The sequence below is a fragment of the Phalacrocorax carbo genome, chromosome 7 (assembly GCF_963921805.1).
Source record: "Phalacrocorax carbo chromosome 7, bPhaCar2.1, whole genome shotgun sequence".
Lineage (NCBI taxonomy): Eukaryota > Metazoa > Chordata > Aves > Suliformes > Phalacrocoracidae > Phalacrocorax > Phalacrocorax carbo.
In genome coordinates this window covers 32,839,965-32,860,362 of record NC_087519.1, presented here as the reverse complement: position 1 = coordinate 32,860,362, position 20,398 = coordinate 32,839,965, and the positions used below count along the sequence as shown (strand labels likewise).

Sequence of the window (20,398 nt, the reverse complement as noted above, 5' to 3'; positions counted from 1 at the left end):
GTTCAGAATCAAGTGTTTCCTTAGTTTAACATTAAACTAGTCAGGAGCTGTAATTTGGAGAAGACTGAAAATTTCAGCTACGTTTAATTTGAAAGCAGCCCACCAAGCACTTGTAGACTCTACTATAGTTTAGCAGTTAGTTGGGGTTGGAGGTTAAAAATTGGTTTTGGTTTTAAGACCTTGGCTTGGTTTTTAAATTCTCCAAACTTCATCTGGTTTCCAAAATAGTGTTACATAATAGAAGAAGAGAGTTTTGTCTTTGCTTTGGGGATGGTGTTTGTTACAAGTTTGAACTAATCTCTCTACAAGCTGAAGCTGGTAGAAGTTAAAGCACCAACCTACCTGTATGTCAAACTACTTCGCTCCTTCTAGCCTGTACTGGAGTTCTCATTATGTAAAAATCTCTATTTGTGTTTTGATATTGACACTAAGCTTCATGATGGCTACTTGCTGTAGCTTGAGTGCTTTTTAAAGCACCCTTCAAACATCTTTATCTCCTGAAATTCCTCTTGCAGAAGTGTTATCTTCTAATTAAGTGGAAAATAACTTCCTCTTTTGATGAAATGTGATTCACTCTCCTATATGCCCACCTCCTCATATCTAAATAAAGCTCAGTTTTGTTAACAGTTCCGTTTCATATTTCAGATGAAGCTCTTCTAGGACCTCCATCCTCTACACAATTCATAACCAACTATTTAACATCAAGGGCAGAGCCATAAGGAGCCTAATGGGCAAAACAAGCTGCAATCAGGCCCACTGGCATACCAGGCTGAAAAAGCAGTTTGGAGCCACAGGTCCCTTTATTGCATGTAGATCAGTTTAAACACACAAATAATAATAATAAACTCACAATGTTTCTTCCCCCCTTCTTTGTTTTAAAGTTGTCCATCATATGCAAAAGACACATTCTAAATCCAAAGAAATCCTCTGGTTTGGTGGGGTTTGGGGGTTGGTTTGGATTTTTTTCTGTTTTGTGTTTTGGTTTGGTTTTGGTGTTTGTTTGGGGTTTGGGTTTTTTTGTTTTTGTTTTTTTTTTTTTACACTATGCAAAAAAAGCATAGACCAGAAGGACCATGCTCTTACATTAAAACAAGATACAAGACAACAACAAAGAATGTTATCCTACACTATGGATATGCATTTTTCCTTGCCTTCTAACAGCAACTAATTACATCAGCGTGTATTAGTACATATTAGATTTCCACACAACATCACTTTACCTAGCAAAGGTTAGCATTCATGAACTAGGTGATAAGCAGTCATGTGGCACAACGCCCATTTATCAACGTACACTCTGCGTACAACCTGCGCTCAGCACCACCTTCCTGCTTAGTCATCAGTAAATGACGGCCCTCTGGAGTGACCCATGATTAATTGATCTGAAGCACAACATAATTTATCTTTTCTTAAACAAACCAGTCACTTGTGGTCAGCCAGTTTAACTGTTTCAGGTTTCCTAATGTGAGGGTACAAATCAGGAGAAGTTTTGACACTCAGCCCTCTCACAGTAGTCTTCTGAACCTGTCCGGTCTGATATGATGTCAAATAGGAATTGCAGCAGTTTTTACTCAAATGAGTCTTGCCTACTTTCATGGAAGGATTCAGTCACATTCAGTTATGTAATTGTGCTACAAAATTAAGATGATTTTTTTATTCTGAGACAGCCTGATTTGAAAAGTCTCTAGGTCGCACAGATTCCTATACAGTGCACAAAACTCTTTTTATTCTTTTTTTTATTTTCAAAAAACCAAAACAAAACAACAAATATTTAAATACAGAAAGAATGCTTAAACAACATGTAAGCATGGCCATTTTTAAACACACCTACAGACCACTACTATAGAAAACAAAAGGGGAGGACACTTACAGAATTGTAGACTGAGGCTCAGAAAGGCTAATAAGGCTGCCAAAGCCAGCAAGAACAGAAAACGGTTTCGGAAAAGCATTATTATTCGTTCTGCTTTCTCTTCATGGTTTCATCTTCATATATCAATGGTGCCTGCAAACAACAAAACATTGGAAAATATATTTCAGATGTGGAAGCACCAGCTATAGCAAAGAAAATTCAAATATCCTTTTGATAGTGTCAAGTTATTTCTTGAAGGGAGGCACAGGACAATTCAAATTGGCAACAACAGTATCAATAAGTTGGCTTCACCCTAGTTATGAGCTTAACTATATTGCCACAAGACAGAACTTTAAAGTTAATTAAAAAATGCAATTTCCCAGAAAATTATGGTTTCTCCTGATAACACAAGGTTAATGCTCATGTCATAACATTGTCAACAGTTCTTTAATAAAAGTCTCTTGCTCCTGTGCAAAGCAAATCACAAGAAGAATATAATTACTTAAGGGCTCTGAAGAGCAATTTGGTAAAACATCCCTAGAAACACGATAATCCCGTAACATGTTAAAAAGGTACACGTGCACACAGTTTTAAATATAGGTTAAAAATTAGTTTCTCTAACTGATAGAAAGTTCACAATTCTTATTTAAAAGAATGAAGAGTAAGAAAAATTACCAGTACCACTACACAGAAAATGGAAAAATATATTGACTTAAGATTAACACCTGGAATAATTCTGTATAACGATATTTTTGAACAATTGTTTTGACAAGGATACAAACAGTATATTTCAAATCAGTAGTATTTAATGTAAAACTTCAAAACTCAAATAACTCATTTCAAAAGTTAAAAAAAATAAAAGACAAAGAAAACCAGCCCTTTCCTGAAAATATCCAAATAAGCAGGACGATTAGTAAAAACCACACTTTTCCTTGCAAAATGACATCCCAAAGTACACAGTTTGCTGACATGCCCTGTTTTCACAGATGTCCATTTTCCATTCAAAAATGGCTCTGTACAAGGTGGGGGGGGGAGCCAGTGTTCTCCCACATGCACACTTTTTTTTTTTAAACAACCAGCTGCTCTTATGTGCAAGAGATGCCTTTTCCTAGCACTGACAGCGTGTTGCAGGAAATTGCTTAGTCCTGAAAGAAATCTTCTGAGATTCCCAGATACTTTGAACTGAGCGCCGTTTATGACAGCATATCTAAATATGTTGACAGAAAATAACTTTTTTCCCCCCACACCAATGTTTCTCTTTCCCCCAGCACTTATTTGCTCACCAAAAAAGATCTCTCTTGCTGCTTTCCTGCTTTTCAGATTGAGAAGGGTTACATATACATGTAACTGACACATATCTGTTTATCAAAACTCTTCTGCACTCCAAAAACTGACCACCTTAGCAGGATTTAATCTCTGAGCGCTGATAAATCATGTAAAATCACATTCTCAAAATTCAGAATTTTTCCCCCAATTAATTTTCTCATTTGTATTTGAAAATGTCTCATGAATCACTGAATTTCTTATTTTATCTATTGAGGTTATTCTTAAGAATAGATCCCACAGAAGACCTGTGGGATCCACAGTACAATGCAATAGGACCCAGAGCATAAGTGGTGATGTCCCAGAAATGAAGGCAGTGGGGCTTGCAGTAAGTGAAATGTATTATGCAGGTACATTTTGCAGGATTGAGGTCTTTCCATCTCATTTTACTTCACTTACGGCTTTTGGAAACCATGGAAAAATTGAAAGAACTGGAGATTATGAGAAGCAAGAAACCGGAGCTATTACAGTATTTTTCCAAAATGTCAATAGCACCATAAATGGCATGTACAAGCAGTAATAATTTATTTTAAAAAAAAAAAAGACCCAGAAGGAACAATTTTAACAGCCTCAGTTTCACAAAATCATAGCTCATCCTGGAACATCTCAGGGAAAGGTATGCTGAAACTAAACTGAACTAAACCACTGAAACTAAACAAAGCTGCAAAGGGTAGAAGGTATAAGGATCAGTGTATACGAAACACCAGGAGACAATAAAGCAGTTAAGTCAAACAGATGGAAGGACAGAAGGAGAACCACAGGAAAAAATCAAAATTAGGCTTAGCAGGGAGGAGAAGGTAAAATCTATTAAAAAGCTCTCAGGAACAAGGAGTCTTGTGCACAGTCTACACTCAATACTGTTGCTGCATTAAAAAAGTTGCCACAAAAAGGAAAAATTACAAGACTGGAAAAAAGGAGATTGTACTCACCTCATATTAGCAAAATTTTTTAGAGAAAAAGCTTCCTTAATTGCAAGATCAGAAGTTTTAAAATATTTAGTTTTAAATGCAATATTCAAAAAAATATAAACAAGGTAGAAAGATTTTAAATATACTCTGGGCTGTTAACAAATTAAAAGTTACTGTGTTAGAACTTATGACTAATAGGAAAAGCTCCTGTTGAGTAACTGTTAAATAAGAGCCTGTCAATACGATTTGCCATCAGCCCCTACTTGATAGCAACCCACCGGGAATCAGGGAAATGTATGTAAGACCCAGCACTGAAGCCTCTGCTCCTCCATGCTGGCATGCAAGGTACTCCCAGGGAAAAGCAGCACTTAGCCAGCACCTATTAAGTGAAGACAGTACAATAAGCATTGTATGCACTCACTGAAGTGAGCATTTGTAAGCCAAAAAAGATAAAACTGAGCCTGAGGGGGGGAATAAAAATCTAACCAACCGTATCTCCCCACAAAACTATTTTCATATGCAGACAGATCAAAAAACAAATGAAGCAGCGAAACACATTTTGGGTCTTCAGAATATACTACCACATGGCAAGAGGCTGCAGCATTGCAGAGCATCTGCTGCTAACATGACATTTAGAGAATATCGATCTTTATCTATTTACTCTGCACACAGGCCAGAGTGCAGGTCATGCCCCAGCCTCGCCCATCTCCATGCTGTAAACTCTTAGTACTCAAAGGTCAAAACTGACAACACTGCCTCCTGAGTTTTCACGTCCTTTGCTTTGGAGATAAGTAAGTAGTTATTGCTTTCAAAGGTGGGTAAGCACCATACTGCTGCAGAAGAGGCGGCACTCAACACTGGGAGCAGCAAGCAGTGCTCTGGAAGCAGCTTCTGACGCGTGCCAGAAAAGCAGTGATTTATGCTCATCTCTGAGAAAAGGTCTCAAAAACAGCCTCAAGTTGCACCAGGGACGGTTTAGATTGGATATTAGGAAAAAATTCTTCACTGAAAGGGCTGTCAAGCTTTGGAACAGGCTGCCTAGGGAAGTGGTGGAGTCAGCATTCCTGGAGGCATTTAAAAGACGTGCAGACGTGGCACTTCAGGACATGGTTTAGTGGTGGACTTGGCAGTGTTAGATTCACAGTTGGATTCAATGATCTCAAAGGCCTTTTCCAACCTAAATGATTCTATGAATGCAAGACTTGATAGGGGACCTACAGAACCCCAAACTTATTTTGCCAACAGTAATTGTAAGCGTGACACACATAAGCAGTCTCGATATTCTGAAGAATAGTCATTAATAAAGCTTCCTATATCAAAATTAATTAAAGGACTACTTCTGAGCCACCTTTTGCAGCACACCTACCTACACACAGAATTTATCTTTTTTCTTTAAATGTGATCTGAAAGTCTCGACTCATCAAAACGTGCCAGAATGACTCACAGCATTTAGAGCACCCTCGGCTCCTACCTAATCCCACAAGACAGTGCCAACACATGCTAGTGTAAGGTGCTAGGCATGCTCACACAAGGGTAAAAACAGTCTTACGATTGAAGGCCAGGCCAGGAAGTCAGGAGATTTGCCAAGCCTCTGCTAGGCTCTTGGAAAAATTTGGTCAAGTCACATTCTCTGTTTTAGGTCTTTTCACTGGAACAGTTAGTAATTACCTAGACATGCTAGGAGAGCAGCATGTCTGCTAAGAGCCTAGGCTAAGCACATAGCTCCCAGCAGACCAGCTGGCATGACTAACCTACTTTTTGTTCAGCACTAGCTGGGTATTGCTAGCTAGCGCTCTGCGTGGAACCTCCCCCCGGCATCTCCTCCTCCTGCGCAAAATATAAAGATGACATTTTTTGCAGGGTTGACTAGCTAAGCTATTTCTTTTCATTATTTTAACTCACACCCTGAAAATAACTTGACATCAATGCTTTGAAAGCACTTGTGAGGCTACACATGGCACTAAATCACCACTGCCAAACTTCTGTGCCAATTGACTGATGCTGTTACATCCTCTAAATCACCCATATCCATCTATAATACAAACCTACTATCTAGCATGAAGCACAAGCACATTATTACACTGACTCACTGTGACAGCTTAAATGAATTTACTTGATTAAAATAGCATGTCTCCATAAATAATCAATAGTACTCTTCAAAGTCTGCCTCAATAAAATTACTGTATTTATCTGATGCGGTACATCAAAATGACATTGCCTACTGAAATAGAAGCAAGCAAAAGCAGTCGCAATGAAACAGCAAAGAGAAATGGTGACTTTGCCCAAAAAGGAAGGTAGCATTAAGTCTGTACCTAACTATATGCCAAAGACAGAGAGGGTGTATTTTGTAGCAAGCTTATAGAGCCTAGGAGGGAGAGCAGAAAGCTGAGGAACCCAAGGGAATGGCAGGAAGATGTGCCAGGGGAGGTTTAGGTTGGATATTAGGAACAGGTTCTTCACCCAGAGGGTGGTGGAGCACTGGAACAGGCTCCCCAGGGAGGCAGTCACGGCACCAAGCCTGACACTATTCAAGAAGCACTTTGACAACACCCTCAGAGACATGGTGTAAATTTGGGGTTGTCCTGTGCAAGGACAGGAGTTGGACTTCATGATCCTTGTGGGTCCCTTCCAACTCGGGACATTCTATGATCCTATAGACAATGTAAGGTTGATTTGGAGTAACGTTCATAGATGGTTTCAGAAAAAGTCACAGAAGAACACAGGGACCCACTTACTAGTCTGATGTCTCTACACTGCAGAAGCGTTTTTAATTGTAATTGCTTTTTGATACACCTTTATCTTTCATCTACATCTGCAGGCTTATTTTCTGACAAAATCTGTTTTGAAGACATCTGAAATGAAGGTGACAGGTGCTGATACAATAATAATGAAGATGACTGCCTTTACTTTCATTTTAACTCATGATGCTCCATCAGTTATTCCCCAACCATTTGGCAACAGACTACCAGGCCATACATTTTTCATTCACTAAAACCCACAAGTCCAGCAACCAGACATTCTCAGACAGCTGAAGAACTTCATACTCTTGAACTGGAAATTGCAGAAAACAGTGTGTCAGCAAGTGGCACAAGCCAAACCTTTTCTTTGGTGCTTCAAAGGATTTGCTTTTTTTCCTGCAGGGATGAAAAATAGCAGCTGGGATCTTGTGGTTATGACCAAATCAACCAGTGCTACAAAGATATATGGCAAGCTCCAGAACAGAGAAGAAATGGGAACACTCAGCAGAACCAATTCGCTGGTCAGCACGACCTGCTTAGATACCCATGTGAGGAAACCCTCACAAAACCCCTTCAGCTGACTAACGTCAGCAATTTAAACTGAATAGATGATTCCTGCAGCACTGAGGTTGCATTTTGCATAGCATCACGAAGTAACAAACATAGCATCTGCGATATTGTTAACCCTAATTCTTCATTTTCCCATCAGAAACAAGTATTCCAGGTTTTTTTTAAAAAGCATTTGAGAAATAGGTCACATCACTTGGCATAAAAAACTGCCTTTCTAAAAAAGTAAAATCAGCTCATCACTGAAAAAATTAAATAAAACCTGCTCAGTCATGTTACTAACTTCCATGGAGTGGGCTAACATAAGTAACCGCAGGAAACACAGAACTTGACTGAAAGTACAAACAGGTCAGCAGCTTCATACTACAAAAAAAAATAATATGCAAGTGAAGATAAGGAAAGGCACAGCAGAAAAAGGCAACATGGTAATCATGCATGGCAATAGCGGGACGCAGCACCTATCCAATAGAGCATAGCTACACGTTAATATGTAAAAACTAATAGCTACTTATAAGACAATTTTATTTTCCAATTACTTAACATTTTAGCAGCAACCATCTGATTAAAAAAAACCCCTAACATCTAAGTTGCTAAAGTTTAATATATTTTAGTGTTTAGAACATTAAAAGATCTGCATCTGAATTTCTCTTTTCTGCTGTTCCAAGTTTCTTCCTTATCCAGTCAGTTCTAAAATCCTCGTACTGGCACAGCTGGTCTTGAGATGTGCAAAAGCTATTGAAAATGGCACAGCAGTATTGCTCAGTCTGTCAAAGCAACCAACACAAGCTCTCACTTCATTAAAGCTAAGGGATCAAACAGAAGTCTTACTCAAACAATTTTGTCCCTCTCTACAGCACTCATTATTTTCACTGTGCAGCAAATTTACTGCCGGATTTAATAAGTAAAGGTGAAGAGTTGCTTAGTGCTCAGAAGTGATAAAGGGACCATTAGCCATACTGAAATTTGACCACTCCTTGAAGATAATCCACTGTTCTCAAAATAAAAGGTCCACTTGACTCGGGCATCTTAGCTTTTAAGTCTCAAGGTGCGCAAGCAGATAACACGGTGAACATTTTAAACATCTTTCTCCTCACCAGCTTTCAGGTTTGAGCAGGACTGTCTTCCAGTTTTACACTGGAAATTCTGGGAAAGCAGTCTTCAGTTTACAGCTTCAGCTTACATCCTTCAAAGGACAGTTTCCAGCTTTTCAATTCTGTTCTGCTCAAATCACCATTACAAGTTGCCTTCTTTCAGATATCAGCAGCTATGAGTCACAAGCAGAACAAGTTTTTACATAGTTTAGGTTTGCATCTGATTTTTGTCAGTCCCAGTCCTCCGGAATACATTTCTTTTATTTAAATTAGAACTTACAAGCCTAAGAGTCTCTTAAAAATGGGCAATAAACACAGTCATGCAGAGACATCTATATTAAAGTTATGTTTAGTACATTAATGTTGTAGTTAATGTAATGTAACATTGTAACATTACAACTACCCTTTATGGGTTTCCCATTATTGGAAGTTGACTTATTTTGCAGCCAGTGACCTCCTGTTTTCTGGAATTTCCTTAGACTTACATTAGTTTTCAGATTAAATTATGCCCATGTTTTCTTGAACAAAGAAAACTGGGGGGCAGAGGAAGCAGGGAACTGTTATAAAGCATGAGAAGATCAATATGTGTTTGATTCTTTCATCTTTTTCACACTCCCACAGGCTACCATTTAGGTGTATCAGTTTACCTTCCCTGTACTCCGACCAATAATCACTTCAGTGATTCAGAAGGAACGACTTCTAGGACCAAATGCTTCTGACAATTCAAACAAGAATTTTTGAAAGAAATACCATAATTGTGACCCATAAATATCCTTTTTTTATTCAGTAACATTTCAAAAACTACACTTAAAAACACCTGAACACCAAAACAGTATCTTTTTTTAAGACCAAGCACAATCATTTTTGATGTGTAGTCACTAAAGGGTACCAGTACTGCAAATATTGCTACATAATCAGTAATTCCCAGGACTATTAAGACAAAAAAAAAATTAGTAAATACATGAACTAACTCAGAGATGAAGGAAACTATAGGGCCAAAATATTAGGTACTGTAAACATCTAATTCCTTTGGGATGATACCACTGCCCTAGACCACTCTTTTCCTTCTCCAGTCTCTCTGCTATTCCTAAAATTGTCAGGATATGTGAGAGAAGTTCTGACCAGCTGCAATGCAAATACAATGTCTATGTCGTGTGCATCATGTTTTAAATTTAGTCTCCTTTCCCCCTCTTCCCAGAACATTTACCCCTTTAGGGATTCAACTTGGAGACAGTTTGCTGCCTTCATGCCCCAGCAGCATCCCAGCAGCAGAGGCATTTTTCCTTCTACCAGCTTCACTAGTCTATTTATAAAGAACATCAAGTGATCCCATCAACCAGGACACAGAGATCACATGCCCCTGCCTGGAGGAACTTACAAAAGTCTAAATTAGCTCTGACTGTAAACGAAGAGGAAAAGCAGGATTACACACAGAAACAACTATGAAACATTTATTGCAACCTGTCTGTAGTTTCCTTTATCTTCTACTTTGTGCCAGCTTTAGACATCTGTTTACATCAGCGGACAAAGTGATAGTCAGCATCAAAATTCACGCTTGCCGGCTCATGCATTCTCTCTCTTTTGAGTAGTACTTTTAGTCATACGTGTTAGTCGCTGATGCTCTGCCACACCACTTCAATCTGGGGGGCGCAGAGCCAAGACAAGAGCATCTGTTGACTTCTGCTCCACGTTAAGAGAAACACACAAGTAAAGCTCCACACTGCACCCACAGGCACCTGTGAACTCCAGTCCTTTAGCAGAGATGTATGTTGGCAATGACCGTCTGAACTGGCTCCTCCAATTACAAACGTTTGCCCTTCTACAAGGCTTCTGGACTCCAAATTACAGGTGTCATGCTGATCCTCCTTTCCAACAGCTGTAGAGACTTATTCCTTTACTTTTAATAGGTGCCACACAGTTCTTCCCCACATCACCGTCTTCCAGAGGAAAACAGGATGACTTGTTCTCTGTCATCTATTGCTGCAAACCATCTCCACCCTTTAGGCTCGTGGCTTTACAGAGTCTGTACCTCTACATAGTTTCAAGTCCCTCCTATCCACCTGACCACTTTTTCCTCACTCTTCCTAGAAGGTGTTGGATAACCATAATTCTGTCAGTGCCTGTGTATTATTATTTTAAAAAAAAACACACACCAAATCAAAACCAAACAAAAACACACACAAAAAAACCCCAGAAGCCTACATAATCATATATACAACGCGTTCCTATACCAAAGATGTACATAACATACACAGTATTTCTCTTTCCTTGGTTATTTGCCAAAATTGCTGTAAGTGCACGAGTTGAAAACAAGTCTTAATCTCTTTTGGTCAGCAAAATGTTTTTATTTAAGCCTGTATTTCTGTCACTGCTTGCAAGCATTAAATATGACACAAGTTTTAGTTTTGCTATTGCTGGTTGTATTCAAGTTAGGATCTATAGGACTGCATTTGCGGGACACATCCAGGGAAGGAATGGCAACAGATTCTGTGATGCCACACAATGTACCTGAATTATCTTCCCGGGCTTGTTTCTAAACCAGTATGCTGCCAAGCAAGCTCCAAAACACAGGAATGAAAACAGGCTAGAGCAGATTTCCATCGGGTTTTCCTGCTTCAGAGTTTACAGAGATCAGGTGCTAAGCCCAAATATGCCCTCGCTACAGCTCGTTACAATCAGTTTATGCCACTGCTGTTATTTTTTAAGTTGTAATGGATGTATAATCAATTTCTACAAACATGAGAGCAAAACATGGGCCTTCATAAACCCTTGGGTTTTGCACCCATGCGCTTCAACAGAAACAAAAATCTAAACTCAATATGCAGTACCTCTCAGTTTTTCCAATGATAAATACATAATAAAGATTTGTTATACTCCTGTTCAGTAAAAGAAAGAACATAAAGCCTACCAAATAACAGGAAAAAGCATCACTGAAAGCTGATTAACAGTATCCCCTTCTGTAGCAAACAAAAAAAATTGGAAATAAATTGGAGTATTTTGAACAATTTTTTTTTTGTTTGTTTTCTGTGTGATAATACAGAGAAACTGCATGTAAACATAAAACTTCATATTTTCTAAGTCACACACTAGCCTGCCTTTGACCACTGCTTTGAGGACAGGGTTATATAGAAACATACTTGCTGCAGTTTGATTCTCTGCTATAGATAAAAGATTTTAGAACATGTCCTTGCACCTTACTAAGATTAAAAAAGGCGCCCCATGAAAGTTCTACTACCAATAGCACGAAAAAGAAGCACATGCTGCTGTCACTTGCATTTTTGTAACATGTCAAAGAATTAAAGTTTCTCTTGCTGTTCCCTTCCCGAACCTGCTTTCCCTCATCTCTGCCTAGAAGGATAATTCATTTTATACTACGCCTGCTACAAACCTGCTGTAATGAATCAAAAAGCTAAAAAACAGTCCTCAGCTCTAAGGAGCCCACACATTGTAGATTACCAAGATGAAGACTGAGAAAGACCACTTCATTCAACAGGAAGAAACATGCAGACCTACCACTGCTGTAAGGTCTCTCAGAGTGCAGTAGGTACTCCAAAGATGGATGCGGTTTTAGATCTGAAGCTGCATTTTGAACAGAACATGAAACCGCAGAGAAGCTTCACTGTTGTGTTAAGTCTATCAGTAAAACCCAGTCTATAAGAAAATCTGTCAAATTACAAATCTTTAAACAATCTTTTAATAACTTTGGATCACAAACCATTAGCCTTTTTAAAAAGTCGGGCTTCGTGGCACACCCAAATCATAAGTACTGAAAAGACTACTGCAATTCCGTTGCCTGCTTAATACCTCTTCTCTCATTTTCATATTCCTTTTAGGAATTTTGAAAGTTTCCATGCTTTGGGCTTTGGTTTTCCAACTATGGTGATTTTATAGGTCTCATTTCGTTTATTTGTTTGAACAGCAAATGTACACGAGCATGAAATATTTCAAGGAGCAGGTGCTCTTATCTTCAGTTTCTTTTGTTCCATTTAAACCTTTAGTTCAAAAGTCCCTTCCATTCAGACAAACTTCTCAATAAGTGCTTTGATCTGGCCTTGACTGCCTTTTTTTGACTGAAATAAGATCAGTGTCCAACAGCTGTATACGTTACTCCGTAGAAATCTGCAAGAAGTCAAAGTCAGTAACATTCCACTAGTCCAGCGCATCACTTTGGAGGCCCTCTGGAAACAACATTTTAATATTTAGGAAAACCTGTCACAAGCCCAACTCTTCATCATCCACTTCAGGAATGTCTCCATATTCCTATTCCTTTTAGTATGCAATGACAGGCCATACACGTCTCTGAACTGCAGGGAAAGTAAAAACAAAAACAAAAGGAAGTGCTTTTACTTCCTTAAAGGAAACTGAGCAACTCTTTTTTAACATTATTATGAAACTTGAAAGAAACCTTATGATTTTGATGGCTCCAGGCCAGAACTGAATCGTAATTTGCAACAAAACCATTCCACAACATACAGACAACTAAATAATTCTTTAAAAAATGCACCAGAATGTAATTATTTCAAACTTAAAACTTTAAAATGGTATACCTTATGCTCATCATTGTATGAGCATAGATCCTAATCACACACAGATCACAGGCAGTGGCTGATCAGATAAGATCACAGCTCCAAAAAGCACACAAAGGCAAAGCAGTTAAAGTGCTTGAATTGTTATACTTTTTTTCTCAGTTAAGCTTTTACTTTAACAGCTTTAATTGTTTTAACAACTCCCTCTCCTACTGTAACACTCCCTCTGCATGCATTTCCAATATAGACCTTTGAACATGCCTCTAAACAGGAACCTGCCTCCCTCTGCTGCAGCGTCGGGGATTGTATTCTGCTGCAAATACCTTCTTCTGGCACTAACTTCGAAAGCAAACATTGCAAGCATTCACTTAAAGCTAGTTGCACTCAACCAGTGAAGTCAAGTTGAATAAACAGATCACTGAAGCAAGCTCATGAATGTAGGAAAATGTTTATTTTCCCACACCAGGCCAGATTTATCCCTTCCAGCATCTGAGGTGATGTTAGTATGAAGGACAATATTTTCCTCTGCATGTCTGCCCTTCCACGCAGGTTAGATGGGTCTGAGCTCCCAAATCTGTCCTTATTCTTTTAACTCCAGATGTTCTTACACTGGGTCCGTTTATAACCTGCCTGCACACATATATATTTTAATGCTGAAAGGTCACACGCCCACAGTTCTCAGGGGTTCACAGAGTTAGGTTGATTTGCTCGCAGTATTCAAACTGAATGTATTTGGGAAGATTCTAGTTAAGTTGTAAGAGCTCACTGACTTAATTACTCCAAGCTCTTCAGCCTACTCGCCATCCCATCTTGTATCCCCTCTTCAGCTGGTCCTTTATCCCTCACCCTCTAGAAAAGTGCTAGAATCTGAATCCACTAAATTCCCCTGGCAATTCACCCACGACTCCACCTGTAGCTATTAGCAAGCCATGCCTTCAGCTTACCCTAATACACACACAGAGCATTTTACATCAGTGATTTGGCCATTACTGAGAGCTTACCATGAAGTAAAACACAATATGACTCAATTATCTAAGTTATACACGTGAAAAATGGCAGCACAACAACCTGATGTTAGAAGTGTTTGTGCATGAGGACTGATGGAAGGGCTGGTGTCTATTTCATTACCAACTACATTTCTATTCTATCCTTGTGTTCAAGCTATATTTTGGCCCTCACCTCAAAATATTTTTTCTCCTGACTGTGGCCCTGCTATGAGATCTTTCCATCCTATCGTCATATGCCAGGTCACCCAGCACTTCCATATTCAACCACCTCTACACAATCACAAGGATTCAAAATTATGGGGTAGGTATACACTTCTGTTTCCTGTCTTCCAAATGGAAAACTTTTGCTTCTCTCCGCAGGGCTATGCTATTACTCACTGCAACACCAACAGCCCGCAGCTCATACTGGAAAGAAAGAAAAAAAAAAATAGAGAAAGGGAAAAAAAGCACAGATGCATTAGCAGTCAGCATTTTCTGCTGCCCTTTCTTCCCTACAACACTTCGTGCAACTGCCAACTTGCCTGGCTGCTGGATAGCTGAATGGGGAATAACACAAGCAACGTACTGGGAAAACTGCTGCGCTGCTGGCAAAAGGGCATGCCTGGCTTTCTCCTTGATCCTCACGGCAGCAGCACAAGCTAACCTCTAGAAACATGCCATCTTACAGTTAGAGACAATCTGAACACAAAGATGCAAGCACGCAAGTTATTTCTTCAAAAGCAAAAATAAAAATAGGTTTAGGTAAACAGCACTGGCATTACACACAATGTTCTAACATTTCATTTGAAAAGCCCAACACCCAAATTCTTGTTGCTTAGTTCCACAAAGTTGTCTTCACAATTTAGCAGCCCAACAGGAGCTCTTCTTGAAGGCACCCAGAAGCCTTCATAGACAAAACTGGAAGCCTGTGTTCAGACTTTTACTTCGGGGCAATCAGTAAACCAGCATCGTAACCATAGGTGTGAGGAAGATGAATAAAGCATGAAAAATACGGCAAAGTGCAAGATCCAGTGTCAGCATTGCTTTGTTCTTTTAAAATAATCATTAATAACAGCGCGTACCAGGTGTTCACAGGGCGCCTCTCTTTATCACCAGAGACCGTCAGCATCGGGAGAACATAGTATCGTATCTTCCACTATGTAAGTAATTGTGAAATTTATCATAGCAGACACTGAGACAAAGTTGTGGTGTTTACTTTGTAATTTTCACATGGGAAGCCACAAATCACATGACAATTTTCCAAGGAAAACTGACTTCATTCTTGGTACATGAAAAAGTTTAAGGTGGCTGTAGAAACTAAGGATGAAACAGCTGGAAAACAGTCACCGACTACTATTTCCAAACAGCATCTCTGAACAATGTCTTTACAGGCACAAACAAATGAGCCTAATAATTTCAGCATCCAAAAATCAGTTCTTTTAAGAAATATGCCAGCTATCTAGCTTTTCAATGGCCAGCTTGCCTCTCTAATCAATATGAAGTAGCTTGTCAATCTTGCTCTGAATCCTTTGCCTGTCATCAGAACCGTAGCGCAGAATCATACACTTACCGTCCACCTTTGTAGCCCTCCTGACAAGTGTTCCTATTATAATCTTGTACAATTAAAAAAATGCTCTTTTTTGCTGCTTAGGATGAACTATTACATTTATGATTCAGGCATTCTCTGAACAAAGTAAAATGACAGCATCTGATTTTTTAAAAAAAGAATCATAAACACTGATTGTCACAGTAGACCTTCCCACTCTTTATTTCTTCACTTCGCAAGAAAATGTCTCACCCAGCTGTAATCAGAAACCACCTAATACTTTCAAGACAAACAAGAACATTAATTTTGAATTCTAACCTAAACCCAGTGCCACAAAACAAGCCACATGGTCAGAGCTCACGTGCTCCTGCACAGACATATGTCAAGACTCGTGCATGCTCTGCTACAATTTTTAGACAACAAAATTTGCAAAACTTTCTGTCCTAAATGACTTGCAAAAACAAATGCTTGGTGAAACCCAGATGGAGTCCCCTTAAGCAAAGTGCAGCCTGATTTTAACAGAACATGAGGCATTTCATGGTCTGTATGACATTTCTAGTATCCTTCTGGAAAGCTGCTACATAAACCTTCAGTCATCATCATCCTATATGTAGCTTTATGATCAACTGTTTCCATTTCTATTTCTATTTCTGCGTAATTTATACCATACATTGGCCTGCGTTCTTTGCGGAAAGCATTCTGGAAAGCACTTCAAAAAAAAAAAAAAAGAAAAAAAGATGTATTTTACAGCACAGTCTTTTTATCAGTACTGAAATATTTTAGTACAATTCCAATAAAAATTACCATGACACTAAAACCCATGCAAGTAGAAATCTTGCATGAAATCTACACTTAAAGTCTCCTCCCAGGCATTTGGCATTTCTTCTCCTTTTGCTACACAATATACGTTTTCATTTTTATATATAATTTACCACGCATACTAGAGTATTTTTAAATACAACCTTCCAAATGAGTATCAATGCATAGCTCGCTTACTGACTCCATCTCCCAGCAAGTCAAGATTAAAGGCTGTGTTCAAACACTCCCCAAATGCAACACACTGCTTGAACAGTTTTGAGCCAAACCATGCTCTTTGTCCAACACTGGGACCACTGAGGTTCTTTTTAAGCAAATCCTTCCTCACCCTTGAGGCTGCTGTCTAACAGCATTTGTGTGTGCTAGTCAAGTACTTGCCAGCGCAGGCAAGCTGCCGCGCTGTCTTTTCGTGCACCTTACCAGTAACCCTCTTGTGCATCTACCAGTGACTCCCCAAACATTCCTGTATTACCTGTAACAAACTCCATCATCTTTAATTCTCTCATACTTCCTTCATCAAATGATTCCTTTAACACCTAAAGCAATAGCTGCATGTTTTGTGTGCGCTTCCCAATACTCCTTGAGAGAGCACCCTCACCATTTTGGTAGCGGCAGAGTTGAAGACTCCACCCTCTTGAACAATTAAGGTACTACCACCTCCTTTGTAGCATCCATCATAAACCATAAATCTAATCGTATATACATCATAAAGCATATGTTAGTAGGTGGCTTAACATTTAATTCCTATGCTCATTTGATGTTTGTGAGCAGCACACATCTCATGGTGGTTTTTGCATATTAATTGCCAATATTTTTTCTATTAATTAAAAGTGAATAAAAGGCTTAAGGAGAGGAAAGAAATACGGAACTGGAACTGACCATAAATCCAGATAAAAGCCACACTTAGGACCACATGAATTCATCATGAGCCTTTCAGGCAATAACATGCAGATACACTTAAGATACAAGACTTTTATAGCAGAGAAAAAAAAAAATCTGCAACTTCAGCAGAAAAAGCATCCAGAAAACTTCAACCGAAGACTAGTTTCAAAGGTCTCCTATGAGATTATGTAAATGAACAAAGACCTACATAAGAAACCTCACAGGACACAAGGTTTCTTTCATCTAAGGAGGTCATGAAGGAAGTATGTAAAAAGATACACCCCATTGTAAAACCACTGGAGAAAGCAAACTTCATGGGGGACAGTAGTTTTGCACACCGTGGAGCATTGCTTTTTGCATGCGTTCATACCAAGATGCCCGCTTTTTAAACTAAAAAAAAGCCCGAAAGACAAATGAAGGCTGTTAAAGAAAAGCAAGTTCACCATTATGAAACTGAAACAACAGAACTGAACGCCTGAAGTCTCACCAGAGGTACGCCCCTGTTTAGGTACAGAGGGACAGATACAGGGGTTTAGTTACACCGACGCAGTTTTACAGCTCTCTTGTTGTCAGGCCGTCACACAAGCCCCTGCTATTCCTCAATACTTCCTTTCTTGCAGAACTTGGAGCTCATGTGGTATGCATCGAATCCTATAAAAATTAACATTTCAGCACTACTGAGTTTACATAAAATATTTAAGAGATACAATTAAAAGCCATTAGAGAGAGAAGCATATGTGTGTTAACCATGTGCATTACTTTTAGTTACTTTTTTGAGAAGATTAAAATTAAGCAGCTTTTGCTTTCCATCCCACTCACACCCTCCCACTACAAATTCTGCCTGAGCTAATCCTCCTTCTGCAGACGTCAAAACAGGGCATAAGTATTACAGCTACTTACTGCCAAAATGTGTTGGTTTAATATCCCATTACTATTGTAATACTTACACAATAACTTATTATATGTGACAGCTTTTGCACTTAGTCAAGGATAGAGCCACTTACTCTGTAGTGTTTTCACCCACATGAAGCTGTATTTGTAACGTTTGTAAAAGAGAAAATTTAAGGTCTGAATCAGATGCTCATCTCAGACTATAATGCCAGACAAAATAAAAGCCTTAGAAGGTCATCACACACACTCTTCCCACCCTATCATTTCCATTGTCCCAGCCTTTATGTAAAGTGGTCCGTCCAGAAATTCACCTTACAGTAAGTATATAGAAGCACATCACTTAACCCCTTACTTCCTGGCATTTTAAAAAATACCTTCACAGATTGTTGTTGTTGTTGTTTTAATTTTTAAGTGCAACATTCTGCACAAAGGCCGAGATGATCTTCATGTCAGAACACACTTGTGATGAAAAGTCCATGCTTGTCAAAAGGTTCAGGAACCCGCAGCACAGAAATAAGCTAAGAAGTCTGTTAAAGCCTCTGAAAATATTTAGGTTAAAGTATATACAATGAAAAGGACTGCTCTCAGATTCACTAAAGACAACAGGCATCGAAAAAATAAGATAAATTCATTAAGTTAGTCCGCTCCCGCCGCACTAGATCAGCCAACAACAGATGACAAAGTCTCCGCGCACGGGGGAAGGAGGGCAGCCCTGCACCAGCGCCGCGCTCCGCCAGCCGAGGCCGGTAACCGCGAACCCTGCCAGCACAGAGGCTCCGAGGGGCGGACGAGCCTCTCGCCGCGCACGGTGCTGCCCGCACGCCGGGGCGGAGCTGCGCGGGCCGCCGCCACTCACCGAGCTAAGCCGGCGCGCCCCGAGCCCCGGGGTCTGCCTGCGGGTCCCACCCTGGAGGCAAAGTTTACCCCGCTGAGGCCTGGCGGAGGCGGCCGGGCTGGCTGCTGGGGCAGCTGGCCGCCGGCCGAAGCCCCCCTCCCCTCCCCGGTTCAGCCCGCCCGGCCGAGGCACCCCGCCCCCGGTGCCGGGGCAGGCGGGACCGCAGCGGAGCCTCCCCGGGCCTCGGAGCCGGGCGCAGGGCAGCCGCTCCCGCCGCGCCGCAAACGCCCGGGCCGCACCCCGTCTCCCCCGGCCGTCGGCAGCGACCGCCCGCCGGAGCCGCCGGGTAGCTACCGGGGGGGGAGGGAAGCGCCGCGCAGGCACCGCCGGGGCACCGGCCCGGGCGCTCGCCGGCAGCGCCCCGGGGCGCCGTCCCACCTGCCCGGGCCGGCGGCACCCCCGCCCGCGGCGCCCCCGTACCTGCCCTGCCGCGCCCGGCGCCTCCCCCCGGGGCCGGAGCTGGAGCCGCTGCCCGCCGCCTAGCCACGGCCCCGGCTGCGGCTGCCGCTCCGGCCGGGCAGCCCCGCCGAGCGCCCGGCCCCTGCCAGCGCCGCCCCCGAGCCGCCGCGCCGCCCCCTGACGGCGCCCCGGAGCGGGAGAGGGGGGTCCGCGGCCACCCGCGGGGCGGACCCGGCCCCCTCCGCACCGCCCCCGGGCTCCCCCGCCGCGGGGCGGGACGGGGCACAGCCCGGCGGGGGCGGCCGGCCGGCAGCGCCCGCAGCCGGGCTGGGCGGCTTCAGCCCTCTGAGGACGACTGCCTTCGTGACCACAGCGGCGGGAGACCCTCGGCAGGCTCCCTGGCCGGCAGCGGGCTGCCAGTCCGAGTTCCCCACCACCACCACCGAGCCCTGTTTTCCAGCTTCCTGCTGCTTCCAGCGTTTGAGTAGGTGGCCGCCAATTCCCTGGAGATAGAGCACAAGCATCTAACGCAGCTAAGCAAAATGGTTACTGCTGATGACTCTGCTCACAAATTCTTCTCATACTTGCAAAGTCTTCTCAACTTACTGGGAAGTACAGCTGGAAGTTGCATGGCCTTTTGTAAGAAAGGCCTATTTCAAGTCATTGGCAAAGGAGAAAGCCACGAATTTCAATAAAAAGATAGAACATACATAATTCCCTGTATAGCTGATGCAAGTGCAGTCATTTCATAACTTGCAAAGTATTCGCCAGGATTTGTTGCCAACAAGGAAGCTCCCAGCTAATCACCCTTTCCCCTCATAGGAGCTGGTTCTTCTTTACCATCAGGAACGCTTGTTTAATCCTACAGGCTGATCACCTTTCAAATGCACCAGTTTTTCATAGATCCTTAAAACATGTAAAATTAATTCTGCGGACTTGGGGAATGCCTTAATTCCCTTTATACACCTACTTTGACATGCCTAT

At 41.3% G+C, this 20,398-nt stretch overlaps 1 protein-coding gene across 5 annotated transcripts in view; it reads right to left on the bottom strand.

Annotated features, from left to right (window-relative positions):
• The window catches only part of PXYLP1 (2-phosphoxylose phosphatase 1), a 57,849-nt gene extending 38,265 nt beyond the window's left edge, over positions 1-19,584 (bottom strand). The window contains exons 1-4 of one of the 5 annotated variants that reach the window (XM_064457355.1): positions 19,436-19,584; positions 17,717-17,880; positions 4,356-4,456; positions 1,868-1,999 (exon numbers count right to left, since the gene is read on the bottom strand). In XM_064457355.1, coding sequence (XP_064313425.1) covers positions 1,868-1,946 — 79 coding nt within the window. In that variant the 5' untranslated portion in view covers positions 1,947-1,999; positions 4,356-4,456; positions 17,717-17,880; positions 19,436-19,584. Of the gene's footprint in view, positions 1-1,867; positions 2,000-4,355; positions 4,457-8,476; positions 8,615-17,716; positions 17,881-19,435 lie in introns of those variants that run through there. The other 4 variants (XM_064457356.1, XM_064457357.1, XM_064457354.1 and 1 more) reach the window with 4 other exon arrangements.
• Positions 19,585-20,398: the final 814 nt, after the last annotated feature.